Raw genomic sequence first — 19,327 nt, 5'->3', positions numbered from 1 at the left:
CCGGGAGCGGCGGGGCCGGGAGCGGCGGGGCCGGGAGCGGCGGGGCCTAACGGTGGCTGTGCCGGCAGCGGGTGAACGTGACGGTGCGGAGCGGGCTGCCCATGGTGCTGTCGGGCTCGGCCGAGCCCTGCGCGCAGCTGGTCGTCTCCTCCATCGGCGTGGTGGGCACGGCGGAGCAGAACCAGCGGCACAGCGCCCGCTTCTTCGACGTCCTGACGGCGCAGCTGGGCCTCGGCACCGAGCGGTGAGTGCGGCCCGGCCGGGCCTTCGCCCCGAGGGCAAGGACACCGGGATAACCCCTGGGGCAGGGAGAGGGAGGTCGTCCCTTCCATCAGCTCCACAGGTCTGTGTGGTCCGTCGAGATGTGGAGCGCAGCAAACCAAAGTATAGGGGATGTTAAGGGCAGCGAGGCTGGGACAGTTCCCATGTCCTCCAGGAGGTTAAGGTGTAATAGGGATCCAAGACTAGATTGCACACCTTAAGTGCTCTTGGATGCTGAACTCCAGATATGTGGTTTGGGGCCAGATAAAACCGTGTACTGGTTTGCACTTGTTGAACAGTCTGGGCTTTAGCTGTTCTCTGAAGATCAGTAGTTGTGTTGGTGAAATTAGTGCAAAACCCCACAGGAATTGGTAGAGCTTCACAGTGGGATCACCATGCCAAATGTGGGAACAGGACTGTTCCTGAAGGTCAGCCATGTCCCTCTGTACCCCTCTGCCCAAAGGAGAGTGATAATAGCATTTCCCTGCCTCTTGGATGCTGCTGGGGTAAATCCCTGCCAAGAGTTTGCTTGGGCCCTTCTGAAATGGACAAGTGTCTCGTAGGCAGACTGTTGAAATTCAGTCTGCTTTTATTTGTGTGGGTGAAGCCTGGTACCTGTTTGTACCCTGCCCATACACAGCTTATGTTTGCCTCTGTTAAATTAATACCATGAAGTGTAAGGCACTGAGACCTTAGTGCAGATTTTCTACCATGTTGCAAACTGGGCAGGGATAATATTTAATTGTAAAATAATGTTTCCTGTCCACTGTCCACATTTTTGCTCTTATATCCAAAAGGATTGTCATCCGCTTTTACCCACTGGAGCCCTGGCAGATCGGCAAGAACAAGACGGTCATGACATTCCTGTGATCCCCTGAGCAGCTGGTTGGAACAAAGCAATGGTGAAGACAACCCAGACATGACCAGCTCCATCTATCTACCTGTTCCCTCTTGTGATCAAATCTATGTAACTCTACATCTTCACCTGAATGAGTCACTTTTGTCTTTGCGTCCCGTGCACACAAAGCTGAAGAGTGGGGCAATCGACTGTACTGACTTTACTGAGATAGTTCAAGGTCAGTGTCTCCAGCCTGTCACGTAGCACAAAGGCTCTCGTGGTGCCTGAGCCCAGCTGAGCCCTTGCCCTCTGGTGATGGCCATGCATGTGCCTACACAAAGCTGTCTTGTAGCAGTAAAAGTTTAATTCCAGAGCATTTGGCCTTACTGAGGACCAGAGTGGTTCTGAGGTTTATCCAGATTTTCTCATACTTTGCAAGGCAGAAAAATCATTCTTTCTCTGCGGCAGCAGAAGGGTCCTAGGCTGGACAAAATGACCTAGAAGTGAAATTTTTCTCTTTTTCAGGCTTCCCTGAAAACCTTTTCTGGAAAGAGAGGTGATTATGAGAAGTTTAGACATTGAAGTCTCATGTCAGACCTTGTGCTCTGTCCTCTGTCATTGCCACCCCCAGTGGCTGCTCCTACAAATTATTATTTGTCCACAAGATTCTCAGGGCTGAATGTCTGTGTGCTGATGGCAATGTCTAGAGGAGGGAGTCGCTTCTGAAGTCCTGCACTGTGCCACAGGAAAATATTTTGAAAGTCCTGCTCCTGCCAGTTTAATTTCTGTTATTTACTCAGTTCAAAGTACTTTTCCTCACCCCGCTGTGACAGGGAGTTTGGGGACGACACAGCATCTCACTGTGATCTGTGGCTGGTGTTTCCAGTGGAGAAGTATTTTGGGCTCTTAGGACCCATATGCTCCCTCACTTTATAACTAGAATTCATGTGGTATTTTATTAAAACAAAAGCAGGGTACTTTTTATGTGTGGTGTTATCTCTGCCTTCCACTGATACTGAAAACATTTTTTGGTTTCCTTTCCACTTTGTGACTTGGTCAGGTTGAGGTCAGGGAGCTCAGCAGAGCTGAGAGCATGTCCTTGGGACATGGGGGTCCACAGGAATGCAAGGCAGAAGAGGGCTTCTGTGGTCCTTTGTCATTCTGATTGGAGTTTATGACTCAAGACAGTTGAAAATATTCCTTCTAATTACAATTTGAAGTTGGTTGTTGGTTGTTCCCTATGCAGCAGAAATAACTTCTGTGTTTGCCAAATCTGTCAGGAATATAATACCAAACACAAATATGTGTATCAGGCTGGGGGTCTACACCTTATCTGGTTAATAAACTGTAGCAAACCTCTTTTGATAAGTGTCAGTTTATTGGTTTACAGCACTGGGGGGTTGTAGGTGCTATAGCCTGGAAGCAGACATCGTGGCTGCCCAGGTCTCTCCACTTTCACAGGAGGTCTGTTCCACCAAAAGTTTTTGAAACTCAGGTAATGAACAGGTAGGTGAACTGAGTCTGAGACACAGTGTAACTCAGGAGCACTGTGCTGCAGGGAGGGGGTGGACAGCCCTGGCTTTGCAAAGGGCTTGACCAGCTTGAGCTGAATACACTGAAATGCAGAAAATAACCTCACTTTGATTCTGATCTGCGTTTCCTGGAGATCCTTCTACCTCGTGAAGGAACAAACACAAACTCTTGCCAAAGCCTTTGCTTCCTTCAGAGAAACCTTGCTCTGCCCTGTGTCCCAGCTCTCCTTTTTTGGGCCATGTTGACCCTCATCCCCTCACCCTTGGCTGCTCCTCATGTGGGATCATGCCTGGAAACAACTTCCCCAGCATTGCAGAGCTGAGCAGGAAGAAGTAAGGATGGAGAGGGAAAGCTTGGAAAAGATCATGTTGTGCAAAGATATCTGAATAAAATGGGTCCTCAGTGTGACTTTCCCACCTGTTTCCATGCTGTGTCTGCATTGCTGGTGTTAGCTGCCAGAACGTCCTAAAGTAATGCAAAATCATGGGAAAAGTGCTGGGCAAAGACCATCTTGAGAATTTCATGGTCCATGGACTTTAAACTTTCTTTTATAGGAGCAGTTAAAATATTAATGGAAGCGTTGATCATTTGGTTATGAAGACCTTGGTCTGAGCCACGTGATACTTTTTTGGGTGCTGGGGATTGTCAGCACAGAATGAGATTCTGTGAGTTTGCAGCTGGGTGTTTCCCCTCATAAACTGCTGGTGCTGAATGTACATTTTACTTCACGTTGATCTGAAGAGGTGGCCTATTTTTCCTTCACTGAGCTAACGTTAGAGTAGTTTTGACAGTATTTTAGGACTCAAGGATACCCTGCAAAAAGGTGATGTTCTGATTTTGAACACTGAGTAACCATTTCCTAGCCTCAAACCTTTGAACTGTGGACAATTTTTGTGTGTATTTACACTAGAGAGGACCAGTGAGGCCCTGAGCACACTGCAGGCACTACTGACAAAATGTATTACAGAATTAGCATAGCTTTGCAAGTTACTCTTCAACCACAACAGTGTGATGCTGCTGCTCATGAAAACCCTGTTCTTGGTTTGCCATGATGGAAAGAAAGGCATTAACACAAATGGGACACTGGAGATCATACATTTGAGAGGAAGAGGACTCTTACTGTGCTAAATGGTGATTCAGTGCAATGAATGCTCAGTCAGTGGTGATTGAGCACAAGCTTACCTTTGTCAGTGGGATGTGATGTAGCAAGAGGAGGCTTTAAACGTGTGGTTCTGTCCCACAGGTGGGGCCTCACCAGTCTGTCTGTACTCAGGCTGTCCTGACATGGAGGGCTCTGTAGGGCTGTGAATGGCATACCTGCTCTGTAGAACTCGCTGCTGTATGACCGCCTTACACGTAAATAAAATTACTTCCACAGGAAGCTGTCACAGCGGTGTTTGACTTCAGTCACTGCCTCACATCGTCCAACTGTTGTCCCAAAATAGGTTCTTTCACCCAGTGTGCAAGAGGCCAATCCACACATAGAGTCAAGGTATAGGATTTATTTACAGTTCCTTGCAGAGAGCAGGGCTGTGTGGCAAATCCACAAAGCCAGCACGACCACTACCAAAACCTTTTACTATTTATACATTTAAGCAAACAAAGGCATTAATGTTCATTGGCTACAAGTTACCCACTTCTCTTATTAGTCAGTATTCCATCTTCCATTGATTAATGATTCTCTCACTTCTCATGCTAATTAGTCCCCAGGCTCAGTCTTTCTCTTCTTTTGGGTCAGTGGGTTTCTTGAGTCGATGGTCTGTGAGTCCAAGGGGGTTTGTGATCTGCCCCTGCCTGAATTACCTTTTACCCAATTGAAGCTGTTTGAGCAGTTTCTGAGTTGTCATTATTAGTTTCTTCCTTATTCCGGCTGTTCTACCAAATGTCCCTGTGGCCCGTGAATTCTGCGTTCTTTGTGTTCATTATCAGTGGTACAACCCTCCTTCCCAAGCTTTGTTAAACTCCCCCCGAGATCATTGAAACACGGCAAGCCTTAAACCTTAACAAGGCAAGGTGATTTGTGTTACTAATACCTGGACATCACTTAGAGCTTGTTTCACCGATTGAATCTATTTTCTTCTTGATTAGGCTTGAAAGCACGAAAAGATCAAACTTCATAAACATCCTTTCTCAAGAAAATTTTCCCACATTCCACATTTTGCAACGCTGCCATCACCATGCTGAAACACCTCCCGGGGCATTTATAATGTCTCCCATCTTCTCCCGGGAAGCTTTAGGGAAGCACAGTGACCTTGGGCTCATTCGGCACCTGTTCGGGGTTTCCCCTCATACCCTCAGCGCCCGCTCCCGCCTCCCGCCGCCCCGCGCTCCCATTGGCTGCCCGGGGAGCGGCTGCTCGGCCAATGAAACGCGCCGTTGTTGGCGCCGGGGCTCCGGAGGCGGTTGCGGTGGAAACGGGCGGAGCGGCGGGTCCCGGGGGAGCGGCGGGAGCGGGAGGGACCCGCGCGGGACCCGCGCCGGGAAACCCCCGGGAACCCCCGGGAGCAGCGCCGGCAGGCCGGGGGCGGCCCGTCCAGGTGAGTGTCCCGGTCCGCCCGGCCCCGCGGAGCGGCCTGAGGGGCAGCCGGTGTCTGGGCCCTGCCCGGCCCGGGCTGCCTCTCCCGTGCCTCTCCCGCCGCGGTGGGAGGCGAGCGTGGGCTCCCGCCTCCTCCCGGCCCCCTGTGCCGCCTCCCGGCGTCCCTGCCGTTCCGTGCAGAAAGTGACCGTGTTTCGGCAAAACCGGCTTGTGCTGAAATGCGGGCGGATCTTTGCAGTGTTAAAACAAACGAACAAACAAACAAAAAATCCAAACCAAAGATTTAGTGGTGTTTTTGGTTTTTGTTTTTTTTTTGTTTTTTTTTTTTTTTTTTTAAACAAACGCGTATTTGCAATGTGTGGATCCCGAGTGTAGCAGCATCAATAAAAGCCAGGAAAGCCCGAGTCGCTCCCTTTGTTTCTTACTTTGAAGCTGACAACACAAGCTCTGGGAGCAGGAGCTGACATTTGGAATTTTTACCTAAGTGTTAAACTACTAAGGTAAAAGAGAAGATTTTGAAGGCAAAAGTCTTGTAGCCTTTCAAGATGTGCACGGCTGTCATAGCCACAGATTTATAGCTGAGACACTCTTAAAACTGAAAAAAAATTCAAACTGCTTTGTAATAGTTTATAGTAAAGAGTAATTCTCTTTTCTCCTACTTATCTGCTGTAGCTGTGCTCCTCTGGAAGCTCTGGTAGTGGCATACCCAGTTCCTAGAGATTAGGACCCTGTTGTAACTCGGTTCATTATTAGTTTTGCAACCACGTACACTGGTTTAAAAAGAAGTAGCCCCCCAGTGCCTGACACACCAATACAAAGCTGTGTGGAGGAAACACCCTTTCCCTGTTTTTCAGGAGCATTACACACTTCCGTTTGGTTATGCACTTTCAACTTGTAAACACCAGAGAGGAGAGGTGCTAAATATTTGTTACTGAGTTCCTGTATGGTGCTAAGTTCTGGTATAAATAATAAGTAGAATTAGAATTGTTTTCCCATGTTTTCTGTAATTGTAGTTTCCCTGGCAGTCTGACCTTGGAAGTTAACTCCTGACCACAGTCTCTGCCAGTGACTTCCACCTTGAGCAAGATTGGGCATATTTTTGAATAGGCATATTTGTGAGTGGACTTCAAGCCACTCAGTTTAAATATGTGATTGATTTGGGACACAAACTTACTTATTTAAATGTCATGAGCAACTGCACTTCCTGACAAAATGTGTAGCATTCAATACATCTGAAAGAGGCAACCACCAATCTCTGGGCATGTATTTTCTCCATATGCAAAGTAGACAAGGAGTCAATGTCCTGAAAGAGACTGGAAGTTTTATTAATGTTTATTTAGTGACTTAAAGAGAAAAATGCTTTATTGCTGTGCAGTTGTCAGTCTGATTTAGCTGCAGGCAGGGAAAGCAAGTGCTGCATGGGCAAGCAAATGATCATTGCTGAATGAATGAAATTCCTGTCAAAGCATTATTTTGTCTACACACAGAACTAATCATGATGATGTGTGAGTTAATTCAGCTTATAGTTCAAAACTCCCACTGCTTCCTGCTGTGGCTAATTCTGGACTTACTGTTCTATTAATGTAGTCTCCCATATAAAAGACTGTTTTTAGCCTGTCTTGCATGTGTCATCTTTTTGTTTGAGTCGATGGGAAGGTTTTATCACGTAGCAGTGAAGCTTTTCTAAAAGAGCAGCACAGAACTCTTTTCATTTTTTCGATTGCCTTTACTAACATGATGTTTCAAGCAGTTAATTGAATCTAAATTATGGGCTTAGTTATGAGGAAGAATTGCTTACAGATTATAAATGTGTATTTACCTCTTTAAACTTTTTATCATTGGTAAAAAGACTGGAAACATTAGTATCCTTCCTTCAGAATGAGGAAATACTGGTTAGTAAAAGCTCAGTTTCTTTTGTTTGCATAAATCTGATATACCTAAGTGTATATGCAATGACTACAACTTGCTTTTGCAGTAGAGGTGGTCTGTAGAGGTTGGTCAGTGTATTCAGAAAGAACAGGTGAGTTATAAACACTGGTTCTGTTCTAGCAGGGATGGCAGTGATGAAAACTGCTTTAATCAGAGGAATTTCCAAGTGCAGATGGTGCTTTGAGCAGTGGGTTCCCCAGCCTCTATGGCCTGCTGCAAAGTCAGTCTGACACAGATAACCCTCCATTTTTTAATGGAGGTATCTGTAAGAGCTGTGGCTTGTGCTGTAGATAAGGTGCAGGAAAACTTCTTTTTTTTATTTATTTGTTTGTTTGGGTTTTTTGTTTGGTTGGTTTGTTTTGAAGCAACTGAAGATAAACTCATAAGCTATAACGATTCATGCTCAAAAAGTGTTGGAGTATTCAAGAAGCATTTTTGGGTTTTGTCTTTAAAGGGATTTGTGTTGTAATGTTGTTACCATCTTGTGTGTTCACTGAATATTACACAGTAACTGAAAGTCGTGAAAGCCATCCTGAAGTAATGAATGTGTTTTAATAACTTTGTATTTTATTTTCTGTCTCTAGTTAAAATTCACTTCAGTGTTACTGTTCCTCAGTGGTTGGGCAGTTTATCTCTTGGCATGGGGTGGTGGTGAAGTAGAACAGTTAATTGGTTATTGATTAAAGTATTCCCAGCTTGTCTTTACTTCTGAGTGTTTTCTTTACAAACAGAGTAAATATTCGGATCCCGTTTGCTTTCCAGACCTGTTTTTGTTAGGCTCTTCCTCTTAATCCTGGAGAAAGACAGTGTGAAAAGCTCTGAACATGGTAAGGGCTTATTGAGATGGCTTTTGAGATGTTTTGGTAAAAATAAAATGGTGAATTTTCTCTTTCCCTGGGACCAAGAATAATTTGCCATAATGAGACCGTTGATTTTGAAGTGATAGTAGTTATTGGTAAATTTAAGAATTTGAAAAAACCCCAGCACTGTAATGCACATGTCTGTTCTAGAGAAGCTGTTGCTTGTAAAACACTTGAAATTTTGTTTTTTCAGCCGATTTCATGTGGGAAATTGTTTTGATATTATTTGCTCATTACAGCTCTTGTAACTTTATGTAGAGATCTCACAGTATTGTCCCTGTAACATTTAAGTAAAAAAAAAAAAAAAAGGGGAAGAATCCAATTTGCAAAGGAAACTGGGGCACATGTAGATGTCACGTTCCTTGTTGCCTCCCAACTGCCACTGCAGATCCGAATCGCAGCGCTGAACGCGAGCTCCACGGTCGAGGATGACTATGAAGGGACCTTCAAAAGTCACAAGACACAGACAAAGGAAGCTCAGGTGAGTAGACCCACTGTTTTGTTAGTGAAGCTTTGGCTTGATGGGAGTTTCATCCTCTCGTTGCAGGGATTGTTCAACCCAGTGTCTTGTTTTTAGGAAAGCTGTGTTACTACCTTATCTCTTGGACTCTCCTTTAGCAAACTAAAACTTCATGCAAATGAGTTATTTTAGGTCAGTAAAGCAATAAAAGTGTGAAACCACTGATATACATAGTAAATGTAAGTATATTGTAATAACTGTATTTAACAAAGTTGCCTTACCAAATAGGTTCTAATTTTTTTAATCCCAGGAAGCAGAAGCTTTTGCTTTGTACCACAAGGCTTTGGACCTTCAGAAACATGACCGATTTGAAGAGTCTGCTAAAGCTTACCATGAGCTCCTTGAGATTCGTCTTCTGAGAGAGGTCAGTGACCTTCAGAGAATGAAACTTTAGAAACTGCTTTTACTGTATCTTGCCTTCATTTCTAATTGGCTGACTGGAAATGTCAGTGTTGTCAGTTGGCAAGTTGTTTACTGTCCTTTTTACTTGCCTAATTCCTAATGCCCACATTGCATTTACTTTGTCATTTCTAGGCAGTGCTTTCTGGTGATGAGAAAGAAGGGCTGAAACACCCAGGTTTGATGTTAAAATATTCCACCTATAAAAACCTAGCACAACTGGCAGCACAACGAGATGACTTAGAGACAGCCATGGAGTTTTATCTGGAGGTACAGTGCAGCTGAAATAAAACAGTGGAGCCTTAATATTTGTTAAAACTTTCTATAATATAGACATACACCTTGGCATACATCATGTGAATGTATAGTTGAATAGTGTGTGCTTTCTGACACTACATGGGATGTAACTGGTCCACCTTTCAATCCCCAAAGCACTTGTGATCCTGCTGAAAACTAAAGCAGTGCCAGTCCCTGCAGACAAGTGGATCTGTGTGTCTGGAATGTGATGTTGTTTGTTATGCTTTCTAGGCTGTAATGCTGGACTCTACTGATGTCAACCTCTGGTATAAAATTGGTCGTGTGGCAATAAAACTAATCCGCCTTCCTTTGGCTCGTCATGCTTTTGAAGAAGGTCTCAGGTGTAATCCTGATCACTGGCCTTGTTTAGATAACCTTATCACAATCTTGTATACACTCAGTGACTATACAAGTGAGTACGATGTGTGAAAAAAATCTCAATATATGTGTGTAATTTTACATACCAATTAAAAAAATTGTAATGATGCAATTGTATGGGTTGTATCTGGCATAAGCAATATGCTAGGGTATGATAGAGACTCCTGTTTCCTGACAGAGATTTTTTAATTTCATGATAAAGTATGATGCTTTATATCAGTTCTGGTTACCCTAAAGGTAAATGAGTGGGGCTCTTAGATCAGAGCCTCTGCAGGAAGTTTCCCTGTAGACTGTTCTTTTCCCTTTTGATGTATATTAGGTTTGTCTTTCTACTGATTTCCAGCTACATAGTTTTGGCTATAAAACTACATAGCCTAGTATGATTTATTATAGTTACAGCAGTGGATATAACTGACCTTAAGATTTTACATTTGAGTAATATCCAGTGCATGAACTGATTCAAAGGAAGTTTGGGAGATCTGCAAGATGGCAGAATTGTTGAATCTAATCCCTTAGGTTTGTCCCACTGGAATGATTCTAATTCTCCTCACGTCATTACACGTGAGCAAAGCCCTGGTGGGATACACTGCTTGTTTCACCAGTGGAATCTGCAGTTAAGACATTTGATAACATAAAAATGGTAAATAATTGTGATTCTGTTTTATGATTCTGATTTCTTCTGTGTCGGAATGAAGTCTTGAAAGTAAGTGAAAGATGTACTGCAAACATTGTTTAAACAAAATTAATTATATTCTTTTTCTGGATATAATACCTGGAAAGACATAATAGGCTATTTGAACTATATGCAGGTGATTATTTGACATGTTACAAAGCTATGGGACTAATTAATGCAAATGTCACATTTGGGTGGAATTCAGTGGTGTATGTGAGGCCCAGAACTGGGAGCTTTGAATGAACCAAAGCAGCCACTGACCATTCAATTCCTATTTCTCTGTCAGCATGTTTGTACTTTATCTGCAAAGCTCTGGAAAAAGACTGCCTATATAGCAAAGGACTGGTTCTGAAGGAGAAGATCTTTGAGGAGCAGCCTTGCCTCCGGAAAGATTCCTTAAGGATGTTCCTTAAATGGTGAATGTTGTCTTACAGTACATGCTGTCCTTGGAGTGTAAATTTTGGGTTTGGGGTTGTTCTAAAAAGCTGCTGAGATCTTATGCTTTAAGTGATAGTGATATCTTGCTAACCTGCCTTCTGAATAATAATGTTATATGTTGGTGCTGCTGACAGAATGTTCTTCACTAATAACTTTTGGAGGGAGGTAGAAAGAGGCAAAGGATCCATTTGTTGCTGCACACTTATTTTCACACCCAGATCTCTCGTGATCATCTGACTTTGTTTTACTTGTTAGCATTCACTTTAGTTTTCCTAATTAAAACCAAACAATAACAACCAAAACAAAACAACTCCCACCTTAAACTCCCCCCCCCCCCCCCTCCCTGCTTTTCCAAGCAGTTACAAATTTGGGACTACTTTGGGAGTCTTACTGATTTTTATTGACAAATGAGTACAGTCAGATGACTCTGTGTGTTTCATTAGTACCCAAGATGCCGAAATTCTTACTTTATTAAGGTTTCAAACCAGTGCAACTCTGAAGATATTTTGCAACATTATGGTTAAGATTTTAGTCCTTTATTATTTCTTTTTTATTGCAGTATGTAATGTAAAACCTTTGGTAAAAGTTTGGTGTTGTGTAGCTCTGTTTCTTTCTGTGTGGATTTTGTAGTATGAGTGGGTAAGAGGAAAGTGGGAATAGAAAATAAAGGCCCATAAAATTTACAGGACCTGTCTAAGTTAGCTGCTCATTCAAAACAAAGATTTCTGGTGATGAACACTTCTATATACCTGCCATAAAGTTCATAAAATAATGTTATTTGAATCCTTCTTTTAAAACTATTTTAGTTACATTGTATGGAGATTTGAAATTAATGCCCCCCAGCCTTTAAGAAAAAAACAACAAACCAATAAAAAAAACCCAACCAACAAACAAAAGCTTTAACTTGTCTCCATTTCTCATTGTTTCTTAGTGACATGTCTATCCATAATGTAAATGTGAGTGCAGCTGAAACAGGAAGAATCCTGAACGAAGCGCTGGAGCTGCGTAAGAAGAGACAAGCTCTGCTGGTGCGTGACAGGGAGCCAGACCTCAGACTGGTCCAACCAATTCCCTTTTTCACGTATGTCTTTGTATTTTCTCTTTTTAAAAGGTTCCTCTGAAGCCCTTTGTGGTCACAGCTGTGGTGAACTTCAGATTTCTACAGAACACTTTTTTTTTTTTGCCTTGTAAGAACAAACCAACCCCCCAGTGTTTTGTTATTAGTTTATAGGTTTGTTTGGTGTGCTTACTGTTTTAGCACAAACCCCATAGCTATCAGTTTTCAATTTTTGATTTAAAACCAGTGATGTTGAAAAAAAAAAAAAGGTAAGAGTGATTTGGCAGCTATTCAAACTGTGTTATTGGATTATTCATATATGTCTAGTTTGTATATGAATTTCAAAGTAAGTTTAGCTTTTCAAAAATTCTTTTTGCTGTTGGGATAGTGGAAACAAAAAAATTGCAAGTATTTATTTGCAGCAAGATAGAAGGTTACTAGTAAGTTGTTGTGTATGTCTTTATTATGAAGGATTGGGGTTTGATTTGGTTTTTTTATTGCACATATTTTTCTGGAATATGAATGGGCTTTGCATGTAAGTCCTGTTGCAGGTAAGTTGCTCCTAGCTGTGGATGAGGGTAAGTTCTTTTATTATTGTTGATTGAATGCAGAACCTGAAAATTGTTTATTTGACACTACATTTTTTACTGGTTTTAGGGTTTGGTGTAGAGTAATTTCCTCAGCAACTACTGCATAGACATTCTTTGAGACTGGGCACATTAGTGACTCCCATTTCTTTCTTACTGCAACCAGTATACCAGTTTCCTCTGAAAACTTGTGCTTGCTGAGTGGTGAAGGAAAGCTCCTAAGGGCCTCTGTTCCAGTCCTGTCACGGTCCATATGACAGGAAACATAGAAAGATATTCTCCAGCTTTTCTAGTCGTGGGGCAGATTTTTGACACTCAAATGTGTATTGCTTTCCCACTGAGAAGCTGCTTTTGCTATCTCTAAGTTACTGGAGAAAATGCTGTAAATATAATTTAGAAAATAATGTGACAAGAATTAATGCCATGATGCTGTTGTGTTCCCACGTGCAGGTGGAAGTGTTTGGGAGAAGCTTTACTTGCCATGTATCAGCACCTCACAACATGTGATCCTCCTCGGCCCAGTCTGGGAAAGAGAATTGATCTCTCGGAATACAGAGACCCAGTCCAGCATCTGATCCTTTCTCCCACCTCTACTCCTGTCAGTGTTATTCAGCCAACTCCTGTCAGCACTAACCCAGTGATGACAATGCCAGATCCTGTGTTGGCTTACACTCCAACAACACCCAACTTTCCAAGTCACAGTCAGAGTTCGTTGGAACCGGGAGCTACTGTAGGTGAGCAAGGTACTTCAGTCTGAGATTCAAGATCTCTTTCCTACTTATCTGGGTATTAAAAGCACTCCAGAATGCTTTGGGACATGCTGTCTTTAAACTGCATGTTGTGGATTCAGAACCTGTTCAGCATGTGTATAACATCTGATAGAAAAAAGGGAAGTTGAACTCTAGAGGGTTAAGATCTGTTAACCCTTCACATTAGAAAATAAAAGGCACCTAAGCTGTCTGAAAACCATTGGTTCCTGACTGAGACATAGGGCCAGTGTTCAGGACAGTGGACTAACTTTCCTATGTAATGGAATTGAGAGTCAAGTTGATTTGTTTTTCTTGATTGTTCCTCCAGTGCAGGAGTTTCTGACCTCCTCTGGTTTTGTGCTGTTGACTCTCACTTCAGTTTTTCAGTCTTTAAGGAGAACAGAATTGTGATTCCATCCCAGCAGTGATGCATATCAAGCTTTTAATGTTGGGAAGGGCCTTGAGATCCTTAGAATGAATGAGCTGTCTTTCAAAAAGATGACTGGATTTCCTTCTGCTCATGTGTCGCTTTGAGAACCTGAGAGAACCGAGCTGTCAGTTATATTTATTTGAAATCTGTAGCAAGAGGTTTGAATATTTTATACTGTAGATGTACATGTATTTACATATCTAAAACTATCAAGAGGTTACCAGTATTTTGTTGATATTCATGGGAATTTACAGATGTTTCTGGACTTAAAGGCAGGCTCCTCTGGTTCCCATTTCAGAAACTTCTTGAAGACTAAAATAACGAATTCTAATTAATAGTGAAGTGCAACATTTTTATTATGTCTTCTTCTTTCCTCAGACTAGCATTTTTATACAAAATGCCATAGCCAGTTTATAATTAGTGATTTTTTTTTTTTAATTTTTTTTTGGGACTACATTCAGAAGGAAACCAATGATTCTCAAGTGTTGCTGTATAATTAATTTTTTTAAAATAAAAAATATTATCCACTTTTTATTTGTCAATTTAACCTGTCAGATCTGAGGGTTTTCTTTTAATTATGTTTCTAGGTGACATATCTGCAGGTGATAAATCTAAGAAAGGAGTGAAGCGAAGGAGAATTACAGAAGATAGTGGTGAAACAGCAAAAAGGAGATCTGCTAGAGTTCGGAACACCAAGTGTAAAAAAGAGGAGAAGGTTGACTTTCAAGAGCTGTTAGTGAAGTTCCTCCCTTCCAGGTACTGTACAACAACACCCTTCATTGTGAGAATATCACAGAGAGGAAACTGTTTGGGATTGTGTTTGATTGATATGCCCCAACCTTAAAACCACCAGACCTGTGTTATTTTTTGAAGCAGATGTGATGCATTGCCTCCTCATAGATTTAATAAAATTGCTCTTAGTGAAAATTACTGAATAAAAATTGAAAAATAAGAAAGATTTTCTTAGTGTGAATGTGAATTAGAGGACAATTAAGATGTCAAAATGGATAAGGTAAAGTAATCTTGATTTGGACAGAATTTGGGAACGTGATGTAAATCTCTGAATTTGCTTCAGTTAATGTGCTTTCATTGTTAAAATTTACACAACTTTCCACGTTTAGGTTTCACTTAGTAATGAAAGAAAGAATGAGGGCTTTGTCAATGTTGTGGTTTTTGTCCCCTTTCACACAGATTAAGGAAATTAGATCCTGAGGAGGAAGAGGACCCTTTCAATAACTATGAGGTGCAATCAGAGATCAAAGAGGAGAATTTCCAGCATGTTGGACCACACAGAATGTCATTTGATTCTACAACATTCATGGAATCTGGTAAGGATTTCTACTGGAACCCCTCACTTTTTCTCTGTTGTTTCTTCCACATTGTATGCTTTATTTTTTGTATTTTCCTGTCATGTCTAGAAGATACAGAAATATATGCTATTTTAAAAAGTACAGTGCTATGGTATAGACATATCTCAGTTGGTAACAGGTGTGATTTTTTTAAGTCTGGGGGATTCCTTAATCACTGTGTGCAAGAGCTCTATTGTGTGGAGTTTCCCATTTAAACAAATTGGAATACAATAACTGAATTCTGCACATGTGCAGCACAGGAGAACTGCTGCAAGATTAGTGCATAAAACACTGCTGAAACTTAGTTGTTTCATGATCTGCCTCAGCCTTAAACATGTATGGCTTTGTGTTTATCTACTTTCTAGAAAAACAGGATGTTCATGAATTCTTGCTGGATAACCTGAACAATGGTGGGATCTTGGAGCTGATGATGAGATACCTAAAAGTCATCAGCCAAAAGTTTCTGGTGAAGTGGCCTCCTGGCTTGTGTGAGGTGGTCCTTAGTATCTATAACAGCTGGAGGAAGCACAGTAGCAGCCTCCCCAATCCACTACTGAGGGACTCAAGTAACCAGCATATCAAGGTAAAGCAACACTTTTCCTTATCCCCATATTTGCTGCTGTGTTGTTCTCTATGTGCCAGAAGTACCCAGCTGAAATCCAGCAATCAAACACAGGTTTGGCTTAGCTCTGTCTGGGGAGCTGCTTGTCCCAGCTGTTGTATCTGTCATAAACTGGTGACCTGCAGCTCATGGAGCTGTTCCTGAGGTCCTGGACAGATCTGGGTGATGCTACATGCAAGTGTACCCCATACATCGTGTGTGTGTATAAACACACACACATGAACAGAGATGTAGTAAATGCTACAGACATAGATATGTTTTACCACTTTACTCTGTTGTTGCTCTTTCTTTTTTTATCCCTTCCCTTTGCTTCTGATATGACACAAAGTTTTGTTTTGTCATCAAGTGAGTAAAGAGGCTGCTCTGCTCTCACTGGCTGATTGAGGGTCAGCATTGATGCTTTAAATAGAGTAAATACAGGGTAGTTTTAAGATAACCTGCAATTTACAGTAAAAAAAAACCCAACCAAACCAAACAAACCCACCCTCCCAGCATCACCATTTTATTTGTGGATTTCCCAAATGCAAATAGAAAAATGGTCAACTCATTAAATTAATATTAAACCAGTTTAGTGGCAGAAGATGATACTTCTTGAATTATAAAACCAGTTCTGATACTTGTCCACTGAACCTGCCCACGTTATCAGTGTGTATTCATTTGGAAAGTTATTTGCCTTTTGGCATGACTTCAGTTTGAAATTACTTTTTTCAGATCAAATGTTTCTGCTCTTTTGCAAATGAAATATGAATTCTGAAAACTGCTGTGTTCCATTGACTTCATTTACAAAACAGACAAAAGTGTCTCTATGTAGCAGGTGTTCAATTTTTATACGTCCTGTGTCTTTTATTTCTGTGCATTTTTCACTTATGCATGCCCTTTTTTCAAACAAATGGAAATATATTTATGAATGTATTCCCTTGGTTCTCGTTATTACTGGTGATGTATATGGACTTTTGAGCCTTTTCACAGTCACCTGGTTTTTACAACTGGAACTGTAACCATTATTCCTATGAACTTGAGCAGAAAACAGTATATTTTTCACTATTACTTAGCAGAGATCTGTCATGGTGTGAATTTAATATACTCCTGAACTTTATCCTGCAAGCATTAATAAGCTGATGAGACTGGAGTACATACTCAGTCTCATGCAGATAAATACTGAAAAAATTGTAGAACACAGACTTCTTATTTTTCAAATATCACTAGTTTTGCTATATTGTGGAAATGCACTTTTGGCATGATTTAGCAATTTAATATAGTTTTATTTCAGCCAGATACAAAAATATGGATGAATTCTTTTAACATTAGGCCATGTTGATCTGACCTTCTTTCATTAGCCAAGATTTTTCTATCTTTTTAAATGCTTTTTCTAAGTATTGTTTTTTTTCATACCTGTTGATTTGCAAATGCTTTTATACAGCTTTTAGACAGAGGAAGAAGTAGTTACAGCTTGGGAATAGAAATCCCAAGAGGACAAGATGAAGGTTTTCTTTGAAGTAAATTGCAGATTTAGTGATTTGGGGTTTGTTTTGTTTTGCTTTATTTTGATATCTCCCTACTTTTTCTGAAGGATATGATGTTGATGAGCCTTTCTTGCATGGAACTGCAATTGGATCAGTGGCTACTGACAAAAGGGAAGAGCTCTACAGGTGAGCACTGGATGTTACTTTCTTTAGACTCTAAAAACACTCGAGGTATATGAAGAAATGTTTCCAGGAATTCACTGGATTTTGGAGCTATTTCTATTTAATGAATATCTTCAGATCTGTATTTTATTGGTCTATCAATTTGTTTACCTTTAAGTACATCAGTACCTTTGAGATACCAGACTCTTTCCATGGGATGTTAGTAACTTGATGGTAAAATGTAATGAATTGATTTGCAGTTTCTCCACGGAATTGTCCTGCTGCCTCTATGAATGGAAAGTTTGGTCCTGACTTCCCAGGAACTCATTTTTTGGGAGACCTGTTGCAGCTGTCATTTGCCTCTTCACAAAGGGATTTGTTTGAAGAAGGCTGGATGGAGTTTGTGACTCGGGTGTATTGGCTGAAAGCTCGCTTTCTAGCACTGCAGGTTTGTTTTACTTTCGATTTAACAAATAAAACTTCTCTCAAATTAAAATCAATGCCCTTCAGAAGCAGCTGATTTGTGAATCTCAGCTCTTTTCAAGCATATGGATAAAATCAGCTCAAAACACAGTGATTTTATTTTGCTCTTATATATAATTAACTGTCCCTAAGGGTTGAGATCTCACATGCTAAGCAAATATTCAGATATGTTTAATATATGAATCTTTGTTTAAATTAGCTCATGTTCAGCTTAAAAAAATCCCTATTTGTGCAAAAGTTATTTGGAATCGTATTGTGTAGCTGCAGAACAGTCCCAGGCAGTCCAAAACACGGATTTTTAACTGAAGCAGACTCAATGTTTTATTACTCTCCCCTCTGCTTTTTCAAGGTAGCACGATTCTTCTTTTGAAGATGTTGAATTTAATATGCAGATTTTGAAGCAGAGGGCTTTAAACACATCACTGAGGGAATAATTTGAAATGTTATTTGATCCCAGTCTTTTATTCCCTTTAAGTGTTGCTTCCTCAGGACATCAAAGAGGGTTTTTTTATGCATTAATTATGTTTAAATCAATTGTCAGCTAGTTATGTGAGTCAGTTGCATAGCTGTGAACTAACTTGTTCCTTCCATTTCTTTTCTTTTTTTTTTTTTTTGCCTAAGGATTCCTCTCCAATAAATTTACTCGAGGAAAAATGAGAGTTCCTGCACACCTGCTGGCATTTTTCTTGTGATATGCAGAACTGTATTTTGCCTGTGCAGCTTGCATTCCTCTCCTCACCTCTCAACTTCAGCAACTACTTCAGTTGCACAGAGCGAGTAGAATGCATTGGCTTTGCAGAATATAAGGATGTTTCTTGATTCAGTGTTTTTATTTGCACAAATGGAAGAGTTATTTCTGCTGTTTTAGTCTTCTGTGTTTTTAAAGGAAAGGGATTTTAGCAATCCAGACAAATCTTGCAAATTTATGCAAGCTGAATTCTGTTTTTCTGTTTTGTTTTACCTGTTTTTAAACTAATTGCTAAGATATGTTGCATTTTTAAGTATTTTTGCTTTCATTTGAGATTTGTCAGTGAATTTGTTGTTTATTTGGAAGAACATGCACTAATCACACTGGCAGTGCCTGCATTGAATTCAAAACTTTTCTACATGCTTTGGAAGCCTGAACTTTCAGTAGTCAGATAGGAGTTTGTGGTTGATTGCTTTCTTCTGTACTGTTTCTTTAGGGAGACATGGAACAGGCACTTGAAAACTATGATATCTGCACTGAAATGCTACAGAACTCCACTACAGCCCAAGCTAAAGCTGGCAATGAGTGTAGCATCATCATACGGTTACCTAACCTGCATGTTGATTCTGTTGTTTCTTTAGAAGAGGTAAGAATTAATTTGCAGGTGTGTGTTCCCCATTCCATCCCTCCCACTCCATCTCTCCCAGTTTCAAATGTCATTTATGAATTAGCTCTTTCATGATGGAAGATTACTATATCTCAGAGTCAAAGGAGAGGTTCATAGGTTGAAGATGATGTCAAGACCATCCTCTCCTTTTCAAGAATTACAGCTTTTGGATCTTTTGGTCCTGTATAACTTTAGATTGCATTTATGCAAAACAAAAATACTAAAACAGCTGCATAGACTACAGTAGACTGTTGAATCAGTGTTTTAATTTCTGTTCTTAAACATTAATATCACCTTTGCTTAACTGAGCTTTCTACTTCAGGAGTTTGTTTTCCATGTAACAAGCTGGGTGCACTTTGAAGCAGAATCTCCTGTGATGAAGTCCCCCTGATGGATGTGTTCTTGCAG

At 40.9% G+C, this 19,327-nt stretch overlaps 2 protein-coding genes across 7 annotated transcripts in view; both read left to right on the top strand.

The window, feature by feature from the left end:
* Positions 1–2,461, top strand: part of DDT (D-dopachrome tautomerase) — a 2,711-nt gene extending 250 nt beyond the window's left edge. Inside the window, exons 2-3 of the mRNA XM_027661645.1 lie at positions 69–244; positions 1,059–2,461. Of these exons, the coding sequence (XP_027517446.1) occupies positions 69–244; positions 1,059–1,131 (249 nt within the window). The 3' untranslated portion in view covers positions 1,132–2,461. The remainder of the gene's footprint in view (positions 1–68; positions 245–1,058) is intronic.
* A 2,600-nt stretch (positions 2,462–5,061) lies between these two features.
* CABIN1 (calcineurin binding protein 1) overlaps positions 5,062–19,327 on the top strand; it is a 110,699-nt gene continuing 96,433 nt past the window's right edge. For 2 of the 6 annotated variants that reach the window (XM_027661728.1, XM_027661726.1), the window contains exons 1-16: positions 5,073–5,163; positions 5,217–5,219; positions 7,856–7,924; positions 8,346–8,438; positions 8,728–8,841; positions 9,012–9,146; positions 9,405–9,585; positions 10,511–10,640; positions 11,594–11,743; positions 12,757–13,040; positions 14,073–14,241; positions 14,677–14,813; positions 15,200–15,417; positions 17,027–17,105; positions 17,342–17,529; positions 18,749–18,898. In XM_027661728.1, the coding sequence (XP_027517529.1) occupies positions 7,922–7,924; positions 8,346–8,438; positions 8,728–8,841; positions 9,012–9,146; positions 9,405–9,585; positions 10,511–10,640; positions 11,594–11,743; positions 12,757–13,040; positions 14,073–14,241; positions 14,677–14,813; positions 15,200–15,417; positions 17,027–17,105; positions 17,342–17,529; positions 18,749–18,898 (2,031 nt within the window). In that variant the 5' untranslated portion in view covers positions 5,073–5,163; positions 5,217–5,219; positions 7,856–7,921. Of the gene's footprint in view, positions 5,170–5,216; positions 5,220–7,828; positions 7,925–8,345; positions 8,439–8,727; positions 8,842–9,011; positions 9,147–9,404; positions 9,586–10,510; positions 10,641–11,593; positions 11,744–12,756; positions 13,050–14,072; positions 14,242–14,676; positions 14,814–15,199; positions 15,418–17,026; positions 17,106–17,341; positions 17,530–18,748; positions 18,899–19,327 lie in introns of all 6 variants that reach the window. The other 4 variants (XM_027661727.1, XM_027661723.1, XM_027661724.1 and 1 more) reach the window with 3 other exon arrangements.

Source organism: Corapipo altera, unplaced genomic scaffold, assembly GCF_003945725.1.
Source record: "Corapipo altera isolate COAL_440 unplaced genomic scaffold, ASM394572v1 150, whole genome shotgun sequence".
Lineage (NCBI taxonomy): Eukaryota > Metazoa > Chordata > Aves > Passeriformes > Pipridae > Corapipo > Corapipo altera.
This window is presented reverse-complemented; position numbering and strand designations above follow the sequence as displayed.